Source organism: Entelurus aequoreus, linkage group LG22 (assembly GCF_033978785.1).
Source record: "Entelurus aequoreus isolate RoL-2023_Sb linkage group LG22, RoL_Eaeq_v1.1, whole genome shotgun sequence".
Classification (NCBI taxonomy): Eukaryota; Metazoa; Chordata; class Actinopteri; order Syngnathiformes; family Syngnathidae; genus Entelurus; species Entelurus aequoreus.
The window spans coordinates 22,037,807-22,057,498 of record NC_084752.1 but is presented as its reverse complement, the minus strand read 5'-3'; the positions used below and the strand labels follow the sequence as shown (position 1 = coordinate 22,057,498).

General features: G+C 37.3%; 1 protein-coding gene across 1 annotated transcript in view; it reads right to left on the bottom strand.

Annotated features, from left to right (window-relative positions):
* Positions 1-19,692, bottom strand: part of LOC133639672 (complement C3-like) — a 78,511-nt gene that overhangs the window by 32,952 nt on the left and 25,867 nt on the right. The window contains exons 12-22 of the mRNA XM_062033179.1: positions 18,266-18,365; positions 18,087-18,181; positions 17,820-18,011; positions 17,573-17,728; positions 17,280-17,409; positions 10,881-10,952; positions 10,607-10,801; positions 8,882-9,005; positions 7,090-7,178; positions 4,986-5,125; positions 4,662-4,874 (exon numbers count right to left, since the gene is read on the bottom strand). Of these exons, the coding sequence (XP_061889163.1) occupies positions 4,662-4,874; positions 4,986-5,125; positions 7,090-7,178; positions 8,882-9,005; positions 10,607-10,801; positions 10,881-10,952; positions 17,280-17,409; positions 17,573-17,728; positions 17,820-18,011; positions 18,087-18,181; positions 18,266-18,365 (1,506 nt within the window). The remainder of the gene's footprint in view (positions 1-4,661; positions 4,875-4,985; positions 5,126-7,089; positions 7,179-8,881; positions 9,006-10,606; positions 10,802-10,880; positions 10,953-17,279; positions 17,410-17,572; positions 17,729-17,819; positions 18,012-18,086; positions 18,182-18,265; positions 18,366-19,692) is intronic.

Genomic DNA, 19,692 nt, shown 5'->3' with positions numbered 1-19,692 from the left:
GAATAGATTTTTGGTCTAGAACATGTTTTGCTTTATTTATTATTGACGTGTTTCTTGCTACTTTATGTTGTATATTTTTTACATGACATTTCCAGTTCAATTTATCATCAATCATTATACCTAGAAATTTGGTTTCATTTACTCTTTCAATTTCTATTCCGTCTATTTGTATTTGTGTTTGACTTTCTCTTCTGTTACCAACTAGCATTATTTTAGTTTTACTGAGATTCAACGATAGTCTGTTTTTGTCAAACCATATTTTTAATTTGTCAATTAATTCTGTTATTATTTGTATTATCTCCTGTGTGTTCTCTCCTGAACAAAACACTGTTGTATCATCCGCAAATAACACTAACTTTAAATCTTTTGTAACTTTAAAAATGTCATTTATATAGAGATTGAATAATTTAGGTCCTAGTATTGATCCCTGAGGTACACCACAGGATATATTTAGCGTTGTAGACATGTGTTCGCCTAGCTTCACGTAATGTTTCCTGTTTGTTAGATAACTTCTTATCCAGTTTAAGACTAACCCTGTGATGCCGTATCGTTCTAGTTTTTTGATTAAAATATTGTGATTAATTGTGTCAAATGCTTTAGTTAGACCCATAAACACTGTAGCCGCACATTTCTTACTATCTATTGCATTGGTAATTTATTCTGTAATTTCAATTAAAGCCATTGAAGTTGAAACATTAGCTCTGTATCCATACTGGTTCTCTTTGAGTATTCTATTTTTGTTTGTGAAACTCTCTAATCTGTTATTGAACAGTTTTTCAATGATTTTAGAAGATTGTGGAAGTAAAGAAACAGGTCTATAATTTGTAAATTGGTGTTTGTCTCCAGTCTTATAAATTGGTGTAACTTTAGCTATTTTCATTTTGTTTGGAAATTTACCTGCTTGAAATGATAGGTTACTAATATACATTAATGGTCCTGAGATCTCTTCAACAACCTTTTTTTTTTTTTTATCTATAAACGGTTGATTTATATAGGCTAGTAAGGTAAAGTTTTGTACCTGACAGGTACAAAACTTTACCTTACTAGCCTATATAAATCAACCGTTTATAAATACACATTTGTATGCTAAATGAACCTCTTCAACATAAAACCTTTTTTATCGTTTCCATATCAATTCCGTTACAATCAGTTGAAGTCTTAGATTTACATTTTTTCACGATTATAACTATTTCTTCCTGTGTCACATTGCTGAGGAACATAGAGTTGGGATTTCGCTCTATGGTATCATTATAGTCCTCAATTGAAACTGGGTCTGGAATCCTTTCTTCCAATTTTGGTCCAATATTTACACATTTTAGAAGTCTGTCAGTCTGGGTTTAAACCCCTCCATAGTACCGAGTCAGCATTATTAAAAGTTTTTAATGACATCCTTCGAGCACCAGATTTAGGTGATCATGTGATTGTAGTTTTACTGGATCTAACAGCAGCATTTGATACGGTGGACCATAATATTTTAATTAGCCGCCTACAGCATCAAGTGGGCATCTGTGGTACTGCTTTGAGTTGGCTGAAGTCATATTTGACTAACAGGACCTTCTCTGTAAATGTTGCTGGTTTTGAATCCTCTGTTGCTCCCTTGACATGTGGGGTCCCACAGGGCTCAGTTTTAGGACCACTGCTCTTTTCTATGTATTTACTTCCCCTGGACTCAATCCTAAGAAAGCATGATATTTGTTTTCATTGTTATGCCGATGACACACACATTTATTTTCCGTTAAAGAGAAATCATGCCTCTTCAATGCAGCCACTAATTGCTTGTCTTGATGATATCAAGGCCTGGATGGCCCTAAACTTCTTAAATTTCAATGAAAAGAAGACAGAAGTAATAGTGTTTGGACCTAGTGGTACCTGTGAGCTCCCCCCTGTTGACTTTGGCCCCTTGGCTTTGCACGCTAAGCCCATGATCACCAACCTGGGCTTTCGTATTGACAGTGATTTTAAATTGGACCTTCAGATTGGCACAGTGGTGAAAGCCAGCTTTTTATACTGTATTTACGTCAGCTGGCCAGGGTTAAAAACCTTCTTTCTAGGCAACAGTTTGAGACAGTAATCCATGCCTTTATCACATCTCGGCTGGATTACTGTAACTCTTTGTATTTTGGAATTAGTCAATCCTCCCTCTCACGTCTGCAGCTGGTCCAAAATGCAGCTGCCCGACTTTTAACAAACACAAGAAAAAGAGAGCACATTATTCCTGTTTTAGCCTCCCTTCACTGGCTGCCTGTGTCTTTTAGAGTCCATTTTAAAATGATCTTACTCGTTTTTAAATCCTTACGTGGTCTTGCCCCACCTTACCTCTCTGAGCTGCTCCACCTCTATGGCCCCACCCGGTCCCTCAGGGCAGCTGATCAGCTGATCCTGGAGGTCCCCAAATCAAAGCGCAATCTCAGAGGGGACAGAGCCTTCTCTGTTGCGGGTCCCAAACTCTGGAACGATCTCCCTCTCCATGTGAGACAGGCCCCTTCTTTGGCTATTTTTAAGACCCTTCTTAAAACCCATTTTTATTCACTGGCTTTTAACCCAGCATGAGACTTTAAACTGTTTAACTTTTTTAACTGATTTTAACTTTTTAACTGATTTTTATCTAACAAATTGTTCTTAGGGTAATTTGTATTTGCTTTTTCAATGTTTATTTTACTTCTGTTTTAAATGTTATTTTTTAGTCTGTCCTTTGCCTCTATTTCTTTGTGGTGTACAGCCCTTTGTTCTTCAACTGTGGTTGTTTTTAAAGGGCTTTATAGATAAAGTTGGTATGGTATGGTGGTATGGTATGGCCTTATTATACAACCAGTAAGCCATTAACTAAGAGTCTTCCCCCAATAACCTCAGAATTATTGCTTATTACTAACCCTAACCCTTATATGTTCCTCTAGTGTCCAAATAACTCTAAATTAAGTCTTTGTTACTTAGAATATGTTCCCCATACTAAAGTGTTACCATTTTTAAAAATCTTGCTAGATTGAAAATTAACACCAATGAGTTGACTGGTGAACATTATCGCATAATTTATTCAGAAAATATAAATAATGACGAATAAATTATTAACCGCAACATGTAAGTGTAAAAAAAACCCAACAACATTATGATTTGTGCATTTTCAGAATGTGTTTGTTCTATTTTTAAACAAAGAAAACAATCCAAAAATGTCTCTATTTTTAAGTTATTGTGCCGTGATTTTACCACTTGGGAATAGATTTTTCTCCATGTGGCCGCCGATCTAAAATTAGTTTGTCAACCCTGTCTTAAAGCATTTTTAGGCATGATGTAGGCTAAATCATTTGCTTTCTGTTTAATAATTATTTGACTAATAATAACTAATAGTGTCATCATTGGGGCGGTATAGCGCGGTTGGTAGAGTGGCCGTGCCAGCAATTTGAAGGTTCCAGGTTCGATCCCCGCTTCTGCCATCCTAGTCACTGCCGTTGTGTCCTTGGGAAAGACACTTTACCCACCTGCTCCCAGTGTCACCCACACTGGTTTAAATGTAACTTAGATATTGGGTTTCACAATGTAAAGCGCTTTGAGTCACTAGAGAAAAGCGCTATATAAATATAATTCACTTCACATCAGCAAAATAAATGAATACTTTTGATCAATGTACCGTATTTTTCGGACTATAAGTCGCAGTTTTTTTCATAGTTTGGCCGGGGGTGCGACTTATACTCAGGAGCGACTTATGTGTGAAATTATTAACACATTACCGTAAAATATCAAATATTATTGAGCTCATTCACGTAAGAGACTAGACGTATAAGATTTCTTCGGATTTAGCGATTAGGAGTGACAGATTGTTTAGTAAACGTATAGCATGTTCTATATGTTATAGTTATTTGAATGACTCTTACCATAATATGTTACGTTAACATACCAGGCACGTTCTCAGTTGGTTATTTATGCGTCATATAACGTACACTTATTCAGCCTGTTGTTCACTATTCTTTATTTATTTTAAATTGCCTTTCAAATGTCTATTCTTGGTGTTGGGTTTTATCAAATAAATTTCCCCCCAAAATTAGACTTATACTCCAGTGCGACTTACGTACACTACCGTTCAAAAGTTTGTGGTCACCCAAACAATTTTGTGGAATAGCCTTCATTTCTAAGAACAAGAATAGACTGTCGAGTTTCAGATGAAAGTTCTCTTTTTCTGGCCATTTTGAGCGTTTAATTGACCCCACAAATGTGATGCTCCAGAAACTCAATCTGCTCAAAGGAAGGTCAGTTTTGTAGCTTCTGTAACGAGCTAAACTGTTTTCAGATGTGTGAACATGATTGCACAAGGGTTTTCTAATCATCAATTAGCCTTCTGAGCCAATGAGCAAACACATTGTACCATTAGAACACTGGAGTGATAGTTGCTGAAAATGGGCCTCTATACACCTATGTAGATATTGCACCAAAAACCAGACATTTGCAGCTAGAATAGTCATTTACCACATTAGCAATGTATAGAGTGTATTTCTTTAAAGTTAAGACTAGTTTAAAGTTATCTTCATTAAAAATAAGGACATTTCAATGTGACCCCAAACTTTTGAACGGTAGTGTATGTTTTTTTTCCTTCTTTATTATGCATTTTCGGCCGGTGCGACTTATACTCCGGAGCGACTTATACTCCGAAAAATACGGTAATTTCCTCTTACCACCACCCGCAGCGTCTTCATGATTCCATCGTTGAGATGAGAATCTCTCACAGCTGCCTTGACCTCAATACCAAACTCTCCTTCCTTCATAGGAATGATGATAAAAGGTACAGCTTGCGTGGTTTGGGCCCCGACGTCCACCTCCTGACGGAACTTTCTCCGCTTGGAGGCCGCACTGCACACATGCTCCGTCTCAAAAAGATCCACGCGTACCTTGAACACACAGACGGATATCAAGACTGAGGGGATGGACTGGATTTATTGTGTCGAAACTGTGAACTGTTTAAGTCGAGAAAACAGCAGTCTGGAGGCAAACAGACTTACCTGGATTTCATTGGGGCTGTAGTTGTGGAGGATGGCTCTGATCTCAATCTGCTCTCCGCGCACAGCAGAATAAGGAAGCATGAGTTTGATAAAGAAATTCTTCCTTGCGATCACCTCTAATGGTGCACTAACGCAGAGTCCTAGAAGATATCAGAAAGTTAGTACAGCGACTACAGTGTCGGACTGGCTTTCGGCTTTAAAGAGGACCTATGACGAATTTAGTCTTTTCTGACTTATAAATATTGTTACAGTGCTGGAGACTTGTGTTAAAGCGTCTAAATCGGGGGTCAGCAACCCGCGGCTCCCTGGAGCATTTTTTTAAAAAAGGATTGAAAATGGAAAAAGATGGGAAAAAATATTTTTTTTGTTTGAGTATGTTTTTTGTTTGAGGACAAACATGACACAAACTTTCCCAATTGTTAGAAAGCCCACTGTTTAATATGTTGGTGTGAGAGTATTTGGTGAACATCGTTTTGTCCTACTAATTTCGGCGGTTCTTGAACTCACCATAGTGTGGACTGTGACGCAACAGTTTGTTTACATGTAAAATCTTCCATTCCTTTTTGTCTCATTTTGTTCACCAAAAGTGTCATACTGTGCGTGATTACACAAAGGTGCGCTTTGTTGATGTTATTGACTTGTTGGAGTGTTAATCAGGCATATTTGTGCATGACTGCAAGCTAATCAATGCTGTATGTACATATTGCATCATTATGCCTCATTTGTAGGTATATTTGAGCTCAATTAACTTACTTTACTTTTATCCTCTTTGTATATAATTTAGTTTTGCATGTCTCATGTCACATTATCTGTATGTAATATTGGCTGCATTTCTGTTATTTGTGTGCCATGTTGTTCCAGACCACAGCAAACATTACCTAGCTTGCCAAAGATTGTAATAAATCTATTAAAAGAAGACAGCCTGTCATTTCCTTTAACTTGGACACACACATCTATACCTTTGGCCATTAAAAGCCAGTACTTTCCAGGATTTATCTCACCTTCTAAGTTGCCTCTGATTTACTAATGGTTTCTAATGTTGTAAAAATGTGTAGAATAAATATTACATTTCAACATTTCTGTCAACGAAGATTTGCTTCAGCCTGCGACACATAGTAATTTTGATAGTAGGCTATTATAGCTAATATAGACACTTACATCATGTGTTGCCTTCATTATAAGACTTATATATATATGGCTTTTCATTTTTTGCGGCTCCTTTTTGTATTTTTGGTCCAATATGGCTCTTACAACGTTTTTGGGTTGCTGACCCCTGGTCTAAATCATAAGGTTCATACATTTTCAAGCACACCTGTGAAGTGAAAACCATTTCAGGTGACTACCTCTTGAAGCTCATCGTGAGAATGCCAAGAGTGTGCAAAGCAGTAATCAGAGCAAAGGGTGGCTATTTTGAAGAAACTAGAATATAAAACATGTTTTAAGTTATTTCACCTTTTTTTGTTGAGTACATAACTCCACATGTGTTCATTCATAGTTTTCATGCCTACAGTGACAATCTACAATGTAAATAATCATGAAAATAAAGAAAACACATTGAATGAGAAGGTGTGTCCAAATCTTTGGCCTGCACTGTATATCCAAAGCTCTTAGCCAGTGCTTCAGGCTATGAGGAAACACAATAAAGTTATATTTTCATCAAATTTTGGCATAATAACACAGATGGGCAACATGCAGAGATAAATGCTGCTAAAAGTATCTTTTTTTATGTCTGAATCAATCAGCGTGTGTGTACCTATTGTTGTGGCTAGGTGAATATACAGCATCTAATGTTTATGAATTAATTTTTGAACATGTCTGAAAAAAAAAAAAAAAAGACAACTGAAAAGTACATTTTTTTAAAGATAAATTATGATTTTTTTAAAGGGCGTGGTTTCATTTATAATCTGGAAAGCAGAATCAAACATCTTGCAGACAGACTCAAAAAGCGTGTTATAAAAGTGACCGTGGAGCAAAATTTTTGCGCACTTTACACCGAAGCATATCCAATGCGCATGATCTGGACCACAGAAGTATTTTAAATTCAGATTAGAATCATCATAGGTCCCCTTAAAGGAAAGACAGATTGTAGTGAGCGGACTCTCACCGTGAGTTCTGGATAGACTAATGCCCGTGAACTGCCATGTTGTGATGGTGTCTTGCAGGGGAAAATAACTCACATGTGATGTGGTCTCACTGAAATGAAAAAAAAAGGCTTGATCATTTCTTACTTGGGGATTTTCGCTTTCGAACAAAATATTTTAAATTTTTTTAAGTTGGTAAACGTTTTAGTCAGATACACAATGGTAAAGCATAAAATGCACAACATAATAACACAGCGTGCAGCACAGCATACATGGAAAATGTAACGACGTGATAGTTCAATAAACACGGTACAAAGTTGTACGCTGCATACTGTACATATGTTGCAATGGGTATGCAGCATTTGACTGCCCCAGTGGCGACAGCCGGTATAGTACACGCAAAATCTTTGGTCAAATAGGGCGCTTGTTATCAATTGTGCACGCAGTCTTAGTAAATCACACGCAACTTGCCCACTAATAGTACACACTAGTGTTGTCCCGATACCAATATTTTGGTACAGGTACCGGTACCAAATTATATTTCGGTACTTTTCGGTACTTTTCTAAGTCAGCAAAAAATTGCATTAATGGCTTTATTTGAACAAAATAATATTAGGGTACATTAAACATATGTTTTTTATTGCAAGTTTGTCCTTAAATAAAATAGTGAACATACAAGACAACTTGTCTTTTAGTAGTAAGTAAACAAACAAAGGCTCCTAATTTAGATGCTGACATATGCAGTAAAATATTGTGTCATTTATCATTCTATTATTTTGTCAACATTATTAAGGACAAGTGGTAGAAAATGAATTATTAATCTACTTGTTCATTTACTGTTAATATCTGCTTATTTTCTCTTTTAACATGTTCTATCTACACTTCTGTTAAAATGTAATAATCATTTATTCTTCTGTTGTTTGATACTTTACATTAGTTTTGGATGATACCACAAATTTGGGTATCAAGTAGTTACAGGATCAGACATTGGTCATATTCAAAGTCCTCATGTGTCCAGGGACATATTTCCTGAGTTTATAAACATAACACAAATTTAAAAAAAACGAAAGAAGATTTTGGATTGCTAAAAAATATTGATGTAATTATAGCAGTATCGACGAGATACGCTCCTGTACTGGTATCATTACAGTGGATGTTAGGCGTAGATCTACCAATGGCGTATGTTTATATTGTAGCGTCCCGGAAGAGTTGGTGCTGCAGGGAATTCTAGGAATTTGTTCTGTAGTGTTTATGTTGTGTTGCGGTGCAAATATTCTCCCAAAATGTGTCATTGTTGTTTAGTCTGGTTTCACCATATGGCACATGTTTATGACGGTGTTGGCGTTGTTCAAACGGCCACTCTTAGTGTGACATGTATGGCTGTTGACTAAGTATGCACTTTGTTCACATGTGATTGGTGTGTTCAAAGCCAAGTAGCTTGTCTTAATGGTCAATGATCGGGCATGATGAAATCTTGTCTTGTGATAGTCAACCACATATAAATCCTAATTCAACTATTATCATGACTACGGTGTGTAATGAAGCATGTACAGCAATCACTCGGCCTAAATGGTTGATACTTAGGGTTATAAATATACTTGATTTGTCTCCTCGCCATGTCGCAGAGCCAACACGACGACGGGTGGGGGACCAGACTTTTTACATGCGGTATAGTACCGAATGTGATTCATTAGTATCGCGGTACTATACTAATGCTGGTATACCGTACAACCCTGGTACACACAATTTTATAGTTTGCACACGCTATTTAGCTAGTGTTGTGTGGGATCATACTGAAAAGATTGGTTTCCTCACCATTTTGGCGTTTGATTAGGGCAAGAAGGCAGTTTGACAGTGGTCCACAGCCAACTCTCAGGGAATTCGGTGCGGGTAATAATCTCAATGTTGTCCACGTAAAACTGGCTGTTCTGCTGCTCACCTAAAAAATGGAATTAAGAAGAACCATGAGAGAGAGTAATTTCAGTGATCTGAAAGTGGATTAGGGCTTGCAGGCAAACAAACATAGAAGACCAAGAAGGGAAATTAAGAATACGCACGCTGACATAAATACACATTTGCTGACATAGTTACACATTTGGAAAGTGGCAAAACAGGCACAAAATTCTGAGCAACTTGGTCTGTCAAAAATGTCTGTGTACAAACTACTTGTGGGTAAAAACAGCTAAAACAAATTCACAAACATTTGGTTCATACGCTTGTTATCCGTTTACACCAGGGGTGTGAAACTCCTTTTAGATGATGGGGCCACAGGGAGAAAAATGTACTCCCAAGTGGTAAATCCCGGCACGACAACTTAAAAATAAAGACAACTACAGATGGGTTTCTTTGTTTGTAAATAGAACAACGACATTCTGAAATTGTACAAATCATAATGTTGTTGGGTTTTTTTTATACTTACATATTGCGGTTAATTGTATTCCATCTATCAAGATAAAAAAATGATATCAAAATCAAATTACAGGAAGTTATTTATGTAGTTTGATCATTTTCCTCGACTGATGTACTAACATCATGTGGTTTATTTTGTACATATGTAGCATCATCTACAAAGATACAAAGAATTGTTATTGCGACATCCAGTGGACACATTTAGAACAGCTGTTTCTTTCATTCAAAAATTTCAGGTACATTTTTGTACTTGGCAAACTCATCCCGCGGGCTGGATAAAACCTGTTGGCGGGCCTGATCCGGCCCTCGGGCCGTACGTTTGACACCCCTGGTTTACACAGTTTTCAATTTAATAGATGGATGATCAATTTGGAGAACTATGGAGATGTTAATTTTGCTAGTCTTATTTAAAGAATGAAACTAAAAAAAGGGCCATTTTATTTTTTTGTGCTGGTTTTGCTGGTTTCTTGTGCGCATTCATCTGTGTGCTGCGCTTGCGCGCGCCACTCCGGCTGCAGCAGGCGGCTGCATTCAATCGCCAATCAGTCAGCACTCAACACACCTGCCGCTGATGAGCTTCCCAGTTCAAACCTGCGTTCCGGGCCAGAACGCAGCGACCTGTTCCAGTACAGTAAGCCGAATATCTCTAGCTCTATGCACACACTCTCTCTCTCTCTCTCTCTGTTTCATTTGTCGTGTGTCCCTTGTCGTCTTCCAGCAGCATTCCTCCATTCCCGTGTCACGAGCTGTGTGTCTCGTCTTCCCTGTGGTTCCCTGGCTGCCTCTTGGATCTCGACCTCCCGCCCGGACACGGACTCTGACGCCTCACCCCTGCCCTTGACCTCCGAGCTTGCCTTGCCCCCTTGGATTTCCGCACCTCGCTCAACACTACCGGTGACCCTCTACAGATAATCGCTACACATCGTCGCACACCATACACATTTTGGATTAGTTTCACACTCCATACTTTTGTAAATATAATAAATAGAGCTAAAACTACGTCCCTGCATTCTGTGCCGTCTTCTTCTCCCTTTACCGGAACAGGTGTCAAATGAAAAAAACAAATGAAACACGGCTTGCGGACAAATACTGTGGAGATCTTTCATCCCATCCCACGTGTCAATCACTTACTGCGAGCAATTTTGAGGGTGTCATGCTTCATGTCAGCCCGTTGGCTTTCCACCTCCTTGCAGCAGTGCAGGAAGGCCTCCACACACTCGGCGCCGTCGGTGATGTATTCGCTGCGCGTTTCACAAGTGTACGAGAGAGGAGTTTCTTTCATGCCGTCCAAACAACAATCCTTTTGCATCCCTTTGTATTTACCCGCTGAGGACAGACGACGGATGGGGTCAATGCTTTTTATAATGGCGATCAAGATACGCAGAGATTTGAACATTGGTCTCACCCAGGGATGTTGTAACTTCTAAAAGAGTAGTAGCTCGTCTCGTCCTGCTGCTGGTGGATGAACAATTCAGTTCTGGAAGTGCAGTACAGTTGGAGTCAATGAAAACAACTCCGAATACGTTCACAGACATGTGTTGTCATGCAACTTTCAAGATCAGTTGGGAAACCACACCATCATTTTCTTTATCGGTCTGAAAAAAATGTAATTATTTAATAGCATTTTTGATAGGACAAGTAAAGAGCAGTTGTTTTTAGGGCTGTGAATCTTTGGGCACCACACGATTCGATACGATTCTATTCTTGGGGGTAACGATTCAATTCAAAATCAATACTTTTTTAATAACATCGGGTGCCAGTTCTATGATTAACTACAAACCCCAAAACCAGTGAAGTTGGCACGTTGTGTAAATCGTATAATAAAAACAGAATACAATGATTTGCAAATCCTTTTCAACCTATATTCAAATGAATAGACTGCAAAGGCAAGATACTTTTTAAACTGGAAACGTTGTTATTTTTTGCCAATACTAGCTCATTTGGAATTTGATGCCTGCCACATGTTTCAGAAAAAGCTGGCACAAGTGGCAAAAAAGACTGAGAAAGTTGAGGAATGCTCATCAAACATATTTGGAACATCCCACAGGCTAATTGGGAACAGGTGGGTGTCATGATTGGGTATAAAAGCAGCTTCTTTGAAATGCTCAGTCATTCACAAACAAGGATGGGGCGAGGGTCATCACTTTCTAAACAAATGAGTGTGCAAATTGTCCAACAGTTTAAGAACATTTATCAATGAGTTATTGCAAGGAATTTAGGGGTTTCACCATCTACGGTCCGTAATATCATCAAAAGGTTCAGAGAATCTGGATAAATCACTGCATGGAAGCGATCCCTCAGGCTGTACTGCATCAAAAAGCGACATCGGTGTGTAAAGGATATCACCACATGGGCTCAGGAACACTTCAGAAAACCACTCTTACCATAATATGTTACGTTAACATACCAGGCACGTTCTCAGTTGGTTATTTATGCCTCATATAACGTACACTTATTCAGCCTGTTGTTCACTATTCTTTATTTATTTTAAATTGCCTTTCAAATGTCTATTCTTGGTGTTGGGTTTTATCAAATAAATTTCCCCAAAAAATGCGACTTATACTCCAGTGCGACTTATATGTTTTTTTCCTTCTTTATTGTGCATTTTTGGCAGGTGCGACTTATACTCCGCTGCGACTTATACTACGAAAAATACGGTAACTCTTGTAAGTGACTTGATTTTGCTCAACTACTGTACCACTCTTGGACTACCTCTCATACACAAACGGTAGTGTAGCATTGTCAGAATTGTGTACAAATGATCAATTTGCTAAATTTTTGGAATAAAATGCATGCGCTTGAACAGCGGAATGTAGGCAACGAAAGTACTGTAAAATATTGCTTTTTTTTTTTTTTTGCACATTCCCTGTGTTTTGTGTTGCTGAGAGTTTTGCTGTGAATTTCATGACAATTTGTTGTGAATTTAATTTCATATTGGTGAATGTATTACTTACTGTAGTTGTTTTCTATTTATGTAATACACATTTTTAACTATTCTGTTCAACTTGCATGGTACAAAATTGTTGACATTTAATGAAAAAAACAATTTGAAAGCATGTATATTATTTTTTTTTCATTTAAAAGAAGTTAAGTGGCAACCCTGCTTGGCACTCAGCAACACGGGTTGGAATTGGGGGTTAAGTCACCAAAATGATTCCCGGGCGCGGCGCCGTTGCTGCCCACTGCTCCCCAAGGGGATGGGTCAAATGCAGAGGACAAATTTCACCACATCTAGTGTGTGTGTGACAATCATTGGTATCTTTAATCTTTAATCTTTAAAGTGTAAAAACTATTTTCTTCAATTAAAAAAACAATTGTCAAGTATAAAAAACTTTTTTCTGCAAGTAAAAAAAGATTCGGACGTATTACATTGTTTTTCTTCAATTATAAAAACAATTCAGAAGTATAAAAACAATTTTCCTCAATTGAAATAATTCCAGAGTATAAAATTATTATTTTTTCAATAAAAAACTACAACTGGCAAGTATAAAAACAATTTTCTTCAATTGAAACAATTCCCTAGTGTAAAAAATTTTTTTTCAATAAAAAACTGGCAGTACATAAACTATTTTCTGCAAGTAAAAAAACCCAAACCCAATTATAAAAATGTTGTTCAATTAAATAAATGTTTCGCTAGTATATAAACTATTTTATTCAATTCAAAAACAATTCACAAGTATAAAAACAATTGTCTGCATATAAAGAAAGCAATTTTCAAGTATTAAAAACATGTCTTCATTTAAAAAACAATTCACAAGTATAAAAACAATTTTCTTCAATTGAAACAATTCCCTAGTATAAAAATATTTTTTCCAATAAAAAACTGGCAGTACAAAAACTATTTTCTGCAAGTAAAAAAACCCAAACCCAATTATAAAAATGTTCTTCAATTAAATAAATGTTTCGCTAGTATATAAACTATTTTATTCAATTCAAAAACAATTTGCAAGTATAAAAACAATTGTCTGCATATAAAGAAAGCGATTTTCAAGTATTAAAAAAATGTCTTCATTTAAAAAACAATTCACAAGTATAAAAACTATTTTCTTCAATTGAAACAATTCCCTAGTATAAAAATATTTTTTTCCAATAAAAAACTGGCAGTACAAAAACTATTTTCTGCAAGTAAAAAAACCCAAACCCAATTATAAAAATGTTCTTCAATTAAATAAATGTTTCGCTAGTATATAAACTATTTTATTCAATTCAAAAACAATTTGCAAGTATAAAAACAATTGTCTGCATATAAAGAAAGCAATTTTCAAGTATTAAAAAAATGTTTTCAATTAAAAAACAATTCACAAGTATAAAAATAGTTTGCTTCAATTGAAAAAACGATTTGCAAGTTTAAAAACTATTTTCTGCAAGTAAAAAAAAAACAATTCACAGGTTAAAAAAAACAATTTCTTTCCATTAAAAAAAAACATTCAACAGCATAAAAAACAATTAAAAATTACAATTAATTCAATTACAATATTCAATTAAAAAAATACACTTTGCAAGTATAAAAACAATTTTCTTCAATTAACAAAAAATATTCCCAAGCATAAAAACTATTGTCTTCAATTAAAAAAACGATTCGTATGTATGAAAATATTCTGTATAAATGATCAATTTGCTAGATTTTTGTAACATATTGTATGCACTTGAACAGCAGAATGTAAACAACAAAAGTATTGTAAAATCCTGCGATTTTTTTATTTTTTTGCACATTCCCTGTGTTCTGTGAGAGTTTTGCTGTGACATGACAATTTGTTGTGAATGTAACTTTATATTGGTGAATGTATTACTTACTGTAGTTGTTTTCTATTTATTTTATACGCATTTTTAACTATTCTGTTCAACTTGCATTATACAAAATTATGTTACAAAATTCCTTTTTTTTTAATGGCTCCGAGTGAGTTTGTTAAATCTATATCCTGCATTTATTTGTAATGCAGGATGCAATTTTTTCTACTGTGACATGAGCAATATGAAAAGACAACAGCAGGAGTCGAAGGCTAACAGGACAGCCATCAGCAACTCTCCGGCCAAAGTGGAAATTAACTATTTTGATACACTTTATCTTCAACATTAATTACACAGATTTTGCTTGAGCAATGTGGAATTACAATGCAGAGATGCAATGTATTTCCACGTCGTGGCTGAGTTTCGGTGGGCAAGCGACGGCCATAGCATTGACGCATAGAGTAGGGGTTCTTAACCTTTTTTTAACTCGGGGCCAAACTTTTCCACTACAGAAGGGCCCAGGGCCACCTCAAATAGTAACACTTAATTAGTCATCTCACTCTTGATTTTAATCACATTCATTATTAATGTCCAACAGGATTAACCTTGTCAAATGATATGAAACAATGTGTTCACAAAGAGTATTATCAAGGCTTACGTAGTTCACACTGGTTACACAAATAAATACTAATCAAATATCCTACAAAAAAGGAGCCATAAAAACTGATGATTTTTTTTTTTTTTTTACACACAATTACGCAGTGTTAAAATAAATAGATTTTTAACTAAATACTTTTAATAAGTAACACTGTTTCTTAAATAAACTGTCATTAAAATTAAAGTGCAAATGATTTATAGCGCCTAGGAAACTTCTCTGCGACTTTAGCAACAGATTTCTTCTGTTTGCTTAATATTATCATTACTGCCTCAAGTGGTAGAAAAGTGTATTACAACAAAGTAACACTGCGGCCCATACGGACCACAGCTGAGAAACGGCCTTTAGGGGGCGCATGCAGCCCAGCAATGTGAGGATGCTTTGGGCTACAGGTGAGTACATTACAGGTGAATGTGTTATATTGGGTGAAAGTGAGTGTTATTTCAAGTTCAGAGTGCTCTAATATTAAAAATATATTTAGAAGGTTGTGCTCTATGAACATATTTGACTTCATAAAGATAATCCTACTTACTTTGAGGATACATGTTAACCATGGTCATGTCCGGTATCAATAACCGCGATAAACGAGGGTTCGACTCTAGTTGAATTTGGTGGTTTTTGGCTTTTTTCTGTTCTTCCTCCTGCCCTTCCTATATTTGCTCATTTCTACTGTGTTTACCTTCACACCTCATCTAAACATACTCCGGCTTTTGTGTGTGTTGCCAGTATAGTTTAATAAGATGCCCCCACAATAATGTTCAAGCTTGACCTGTACAGTCACTGCATGAGAAACATTAGGTGTTAAATTAAGACCACTCTGACACTGTCTTTCAGATGTTTTTGGATCTGCTAAGTTGTGCAGGGGTACCTAATGTTGTGGACTTCTGCCCAGCTAACTATGCTTTGTTCTTTATTTATTAAGGCAGTCCTTCTCAAACTGTGGTACGTATACCACAAGTGGTACATGTGTTCCATCTAGTGGTACGCCAAATAATCAGTTAATTAAATATTTGCCGCAGAATAGAGACACGCGGCAGGCTTACACACAAACATGCATCCACAAAAATATATGCCACACACACATACCCCAGCCCCCTATCTAACGCCCTTGACGCGAATCCCTTAGGGGTGATGGATGGATGGGCAGCGCCTGAAGAGCTGCAGCCTGCCACCGTGGCCCCCACTCCCTCCCCTCTGTTGCTAGTCTCGAGATGGATGTTGTAATATGTATATGTCCTTTGCTATGGAGGTTTTTTCCCACTCCAGACTGGGCCCCCTTAGGAGCCCAGTCTAGATTGTATTTTTTTACTCATCCTCCCCCAGCGTTGACCTTTTTCCCATCTTTTACGGGGCGCCTTGTACACTGTTTGTTTGTCTAATCTTGAACGGGTTTGTGCTGAAAACAAAGTTTCGTTGTACTTGTGCATTGACAATAAAGACCAACCTACCTACCTATTCAAACACGGTGTTACTATTCAGACTGTGTGTAATGTTACAGTGGTCAAAGCATTGAATATACTTGTTAAATAAAACCTGTGCCTTGATTTTAATGAATATTCAGGCTTGTGTATTTTATTGTTGGTCATTATTATTATTGGAAAGCTAAGTGTTTTCTGAGGTGGTACTGGGTGAAAAAAGTTTGAGAACCGCTATATTAAAGTACCGTATTTTCCGCACTATAAGGCGCACCTAAAAACCTCCAATTTCCTCAAAAGCTGACAGTGCGCCTTATAATCCGGTGCGCCTTATATATGGACCAATATTGAGCCACAACAGGTCTCGTAACTACGGTAAGCAGTCGCCGACTTCATTTTTGAAAAATGAAGTCGGCGGCTGCTTATCGTAGAAGAAGAAGCGCTTCTTCTTCTACGGGGGAAAATGAAGTCAGCGGCTGCTTACCGTAGTTGCGAGACCTAAACTTTATGTAAAGACCCAAAAATGGCTCCTGTTAAGAGACACGCTTACGACGCAGAGTTTAAAGTCAAGGCGATCAGTCACGCAGTAGAACACGGTAATAGAGCAGCAGCGAGAGAATTTAACATTAACGAATCAATGGTGCGGAAGTGGAGGAAGCAACATGATGACCTGCGCCAAGTAAAGAAGACTAAACAGAGTTTCAGAGGGAACAAAGCGAGATGGCTACAGTTGGAGGACAAACTGGAATAGTGGGTTGTTGAATCAGTACAATCACTATTTGTTTTGTTGACATTCCCTTTAGCGCAGCTCCATCTAATGGATGCATAACGTAACCCCAGCCTCTACTGTAGCATCTATTCTATGCGCCTTATAATGCGGTGCGCCTTATATATGAACAAAGTTTTAAAATAGGCCATTCATTGAAGGTGCGCCTTATAATCCGGTGCACCTTATAGTGCGGAAAATACGGTAATATGAAATGTAGAAAAAGTATAGTCATGTCACCTAGTCTGTAAGGAGTTCCTGAAGCGGTGTTGGTCTCAAACTGTAGTCCGGCATCGTAGAACACACCCATGCTATCCTTGCCTCCACCTGGAGTGCAGCCTGTGTCGTGCTGCTCCACAACATCCCACACCTGTTATTCACCAAGGGGTAAACAATGATATAACTGTGAAATTACCCAACAAATTACATACTGTAATCTGCAGCACCATGTTTTTAATTGGACAATAGCTGACTGGGAACATATACAGAATAACTAAACACATGCATCCAAAAAAGAAGGTACAATTTCTTGCCTTTTTCTGAGTGAGGCGATACTTGTTGTTCAGAACAAAGACACCTTTGTCAACTGCCACCAGTCCCACCGAGGCCTCCGGGTCTCCAGTGACTTTCAGTCCAAATAACTTGGCAGGCTCATAGGACGGTTGAGGTATTGTTGATTCTAGCTTCAGCTGATGGCGAGGAAGGGACGCAAGTGAGACACACAGAGATGTGTCACCTTTTCTCCAAATACAACTTCACAAAGCTCAATTGTCATTTTACCGAGCCCATGCAGGAGTCCTCGACATCCACCCAAACAGAGTCAGAGACCACCTCGTTTGCATTTGCATGGTAGTAAGCTATGATCCGGAATGACGGCAGCATGTCTTTGGTGATGATAATATTGATGGAGATAATAATTTCCCCTCTTGACCTGTAACGGCCATATTGCACCAGTTGACCTCTGCCAAAGATCTGAAATGTAAATTGTCAGTGTTCATCTACGGGAGTCAAAGACACAAACGTATTCACATACAAAACACCTCTTACCAAGTATGTGATATCAGTATCGTGGTTTGATTGCCTGTTAAGATGAAGGTTCATTTTCATGTTTTTTCTCAAAGTCAGTGAAGCTGAATCCACCCCTATAAAAAAAGAAATGTTTTAACATAACAGTCTGGAATAGGTTAGTGTATCCTTGTACATGAGATAGTACAAATGTAAGTTACCTATGTGGATGTAGTTATTGCTTTTGGTGTTGTATGGGAGTGCTTCCATTGAGGCGGAGGCTTGCCTATCTTGTGATATTTTAGGATCATCGGTCATTGCCTGTAGTAAAAAACAAACCATTGAATGCATGATTATGCTATATGAGGCTCATTGCAGTTGACATAAACCACATAGGATCTACCAGCAGTATTTATACAAAATTGCACCATATGATAGAAAATACTATCAGGTTTATGCGACATTAGGTTTACTAAGACCAGGACATAGCATGTCCATTGGATGCTGTACACAGGACTTATTGCAGAAGCCAAGACAAGCCAGCACACATAGGGGACAGACAAAAGTGTACATATCAGCAATGTTAATATTTGGTTACATTTCCCTTGGCAAGTTTCACTGCAATAAGGAGCTTTTGGTAGCCATCCGCAAGCTTCTGGTTGAAATTTTGACCACTCCTCTTGACAAAATTGGTGCAGTTCAGCAAAATGTGTTGGTTTTCTGACATGGACTTGTTTCTTCAGCATTGTCCACACGTTTAAGTCAGGACTTTGGGAAGGCCATTCTAAAACCTTAATTCTAGCCTGATTTAGCCATTCCTTTACCACTTTTGACGTGTGTTTGGGGTCATTGTCCTGTTAGAACACCCAACTGCACCCAAGACCCAACCTCGGGGCTGATGATTTTAGGTTGTCCTGGAGAATTTGGAAGTCCGTGTCAGAAAACCAACCAATTTGGCTGAACTGCACCAATTTTGTCAAGAGGAGTGGTCAAAAATTCAACCAGAAGCTTGCCAGAAGCTTGTGGATGGCTACCAAAAGTGTCCTTTTGCAGTGAAACTTGCCAAGGGACATGTAACCAAATATTAACATTGCTGTATGTATACTTTTGACCCAGCAGATTTGGTCACATTTTCAGTAGACCCATAATAAATTCATAAAATAACCAAACTTCATGAATGTTTTTTGTGACCAACAAGTATGTGCTCCAATCACTCTATCACAAAAAAATAAGAGTTGTAGAAAGTATTGGAAACTCAAGACAGCCATGACATTATGTTCTTTACATGTGTATGTAAAGTTTTGATCGCGACTGTATATTTGGATTATTGCAAAAATTATATATTACAAAATTGATTGACTCTTCTAAAATAGTGGCCCCCAACCTTTTGAAGCACATTAACTAACTTATGTACCAACGGAAACATATTAAATGCTATTATTGACATTTCTGGTTAGTTCCTCCAACAAACCCCGTTTCCATATGAGTTGGGAAATTGTGTTAGATGTAAATATAAACGGAATACAATGATTTGCAAATCATTTTCAACCCATATTCAATTGAATGCACTACAAAGACAAGATATTTGATGTTCAAACTCATAAACTTTTTTTTTTTTTTGCAAATAATAATCAACTTACATGCCAAA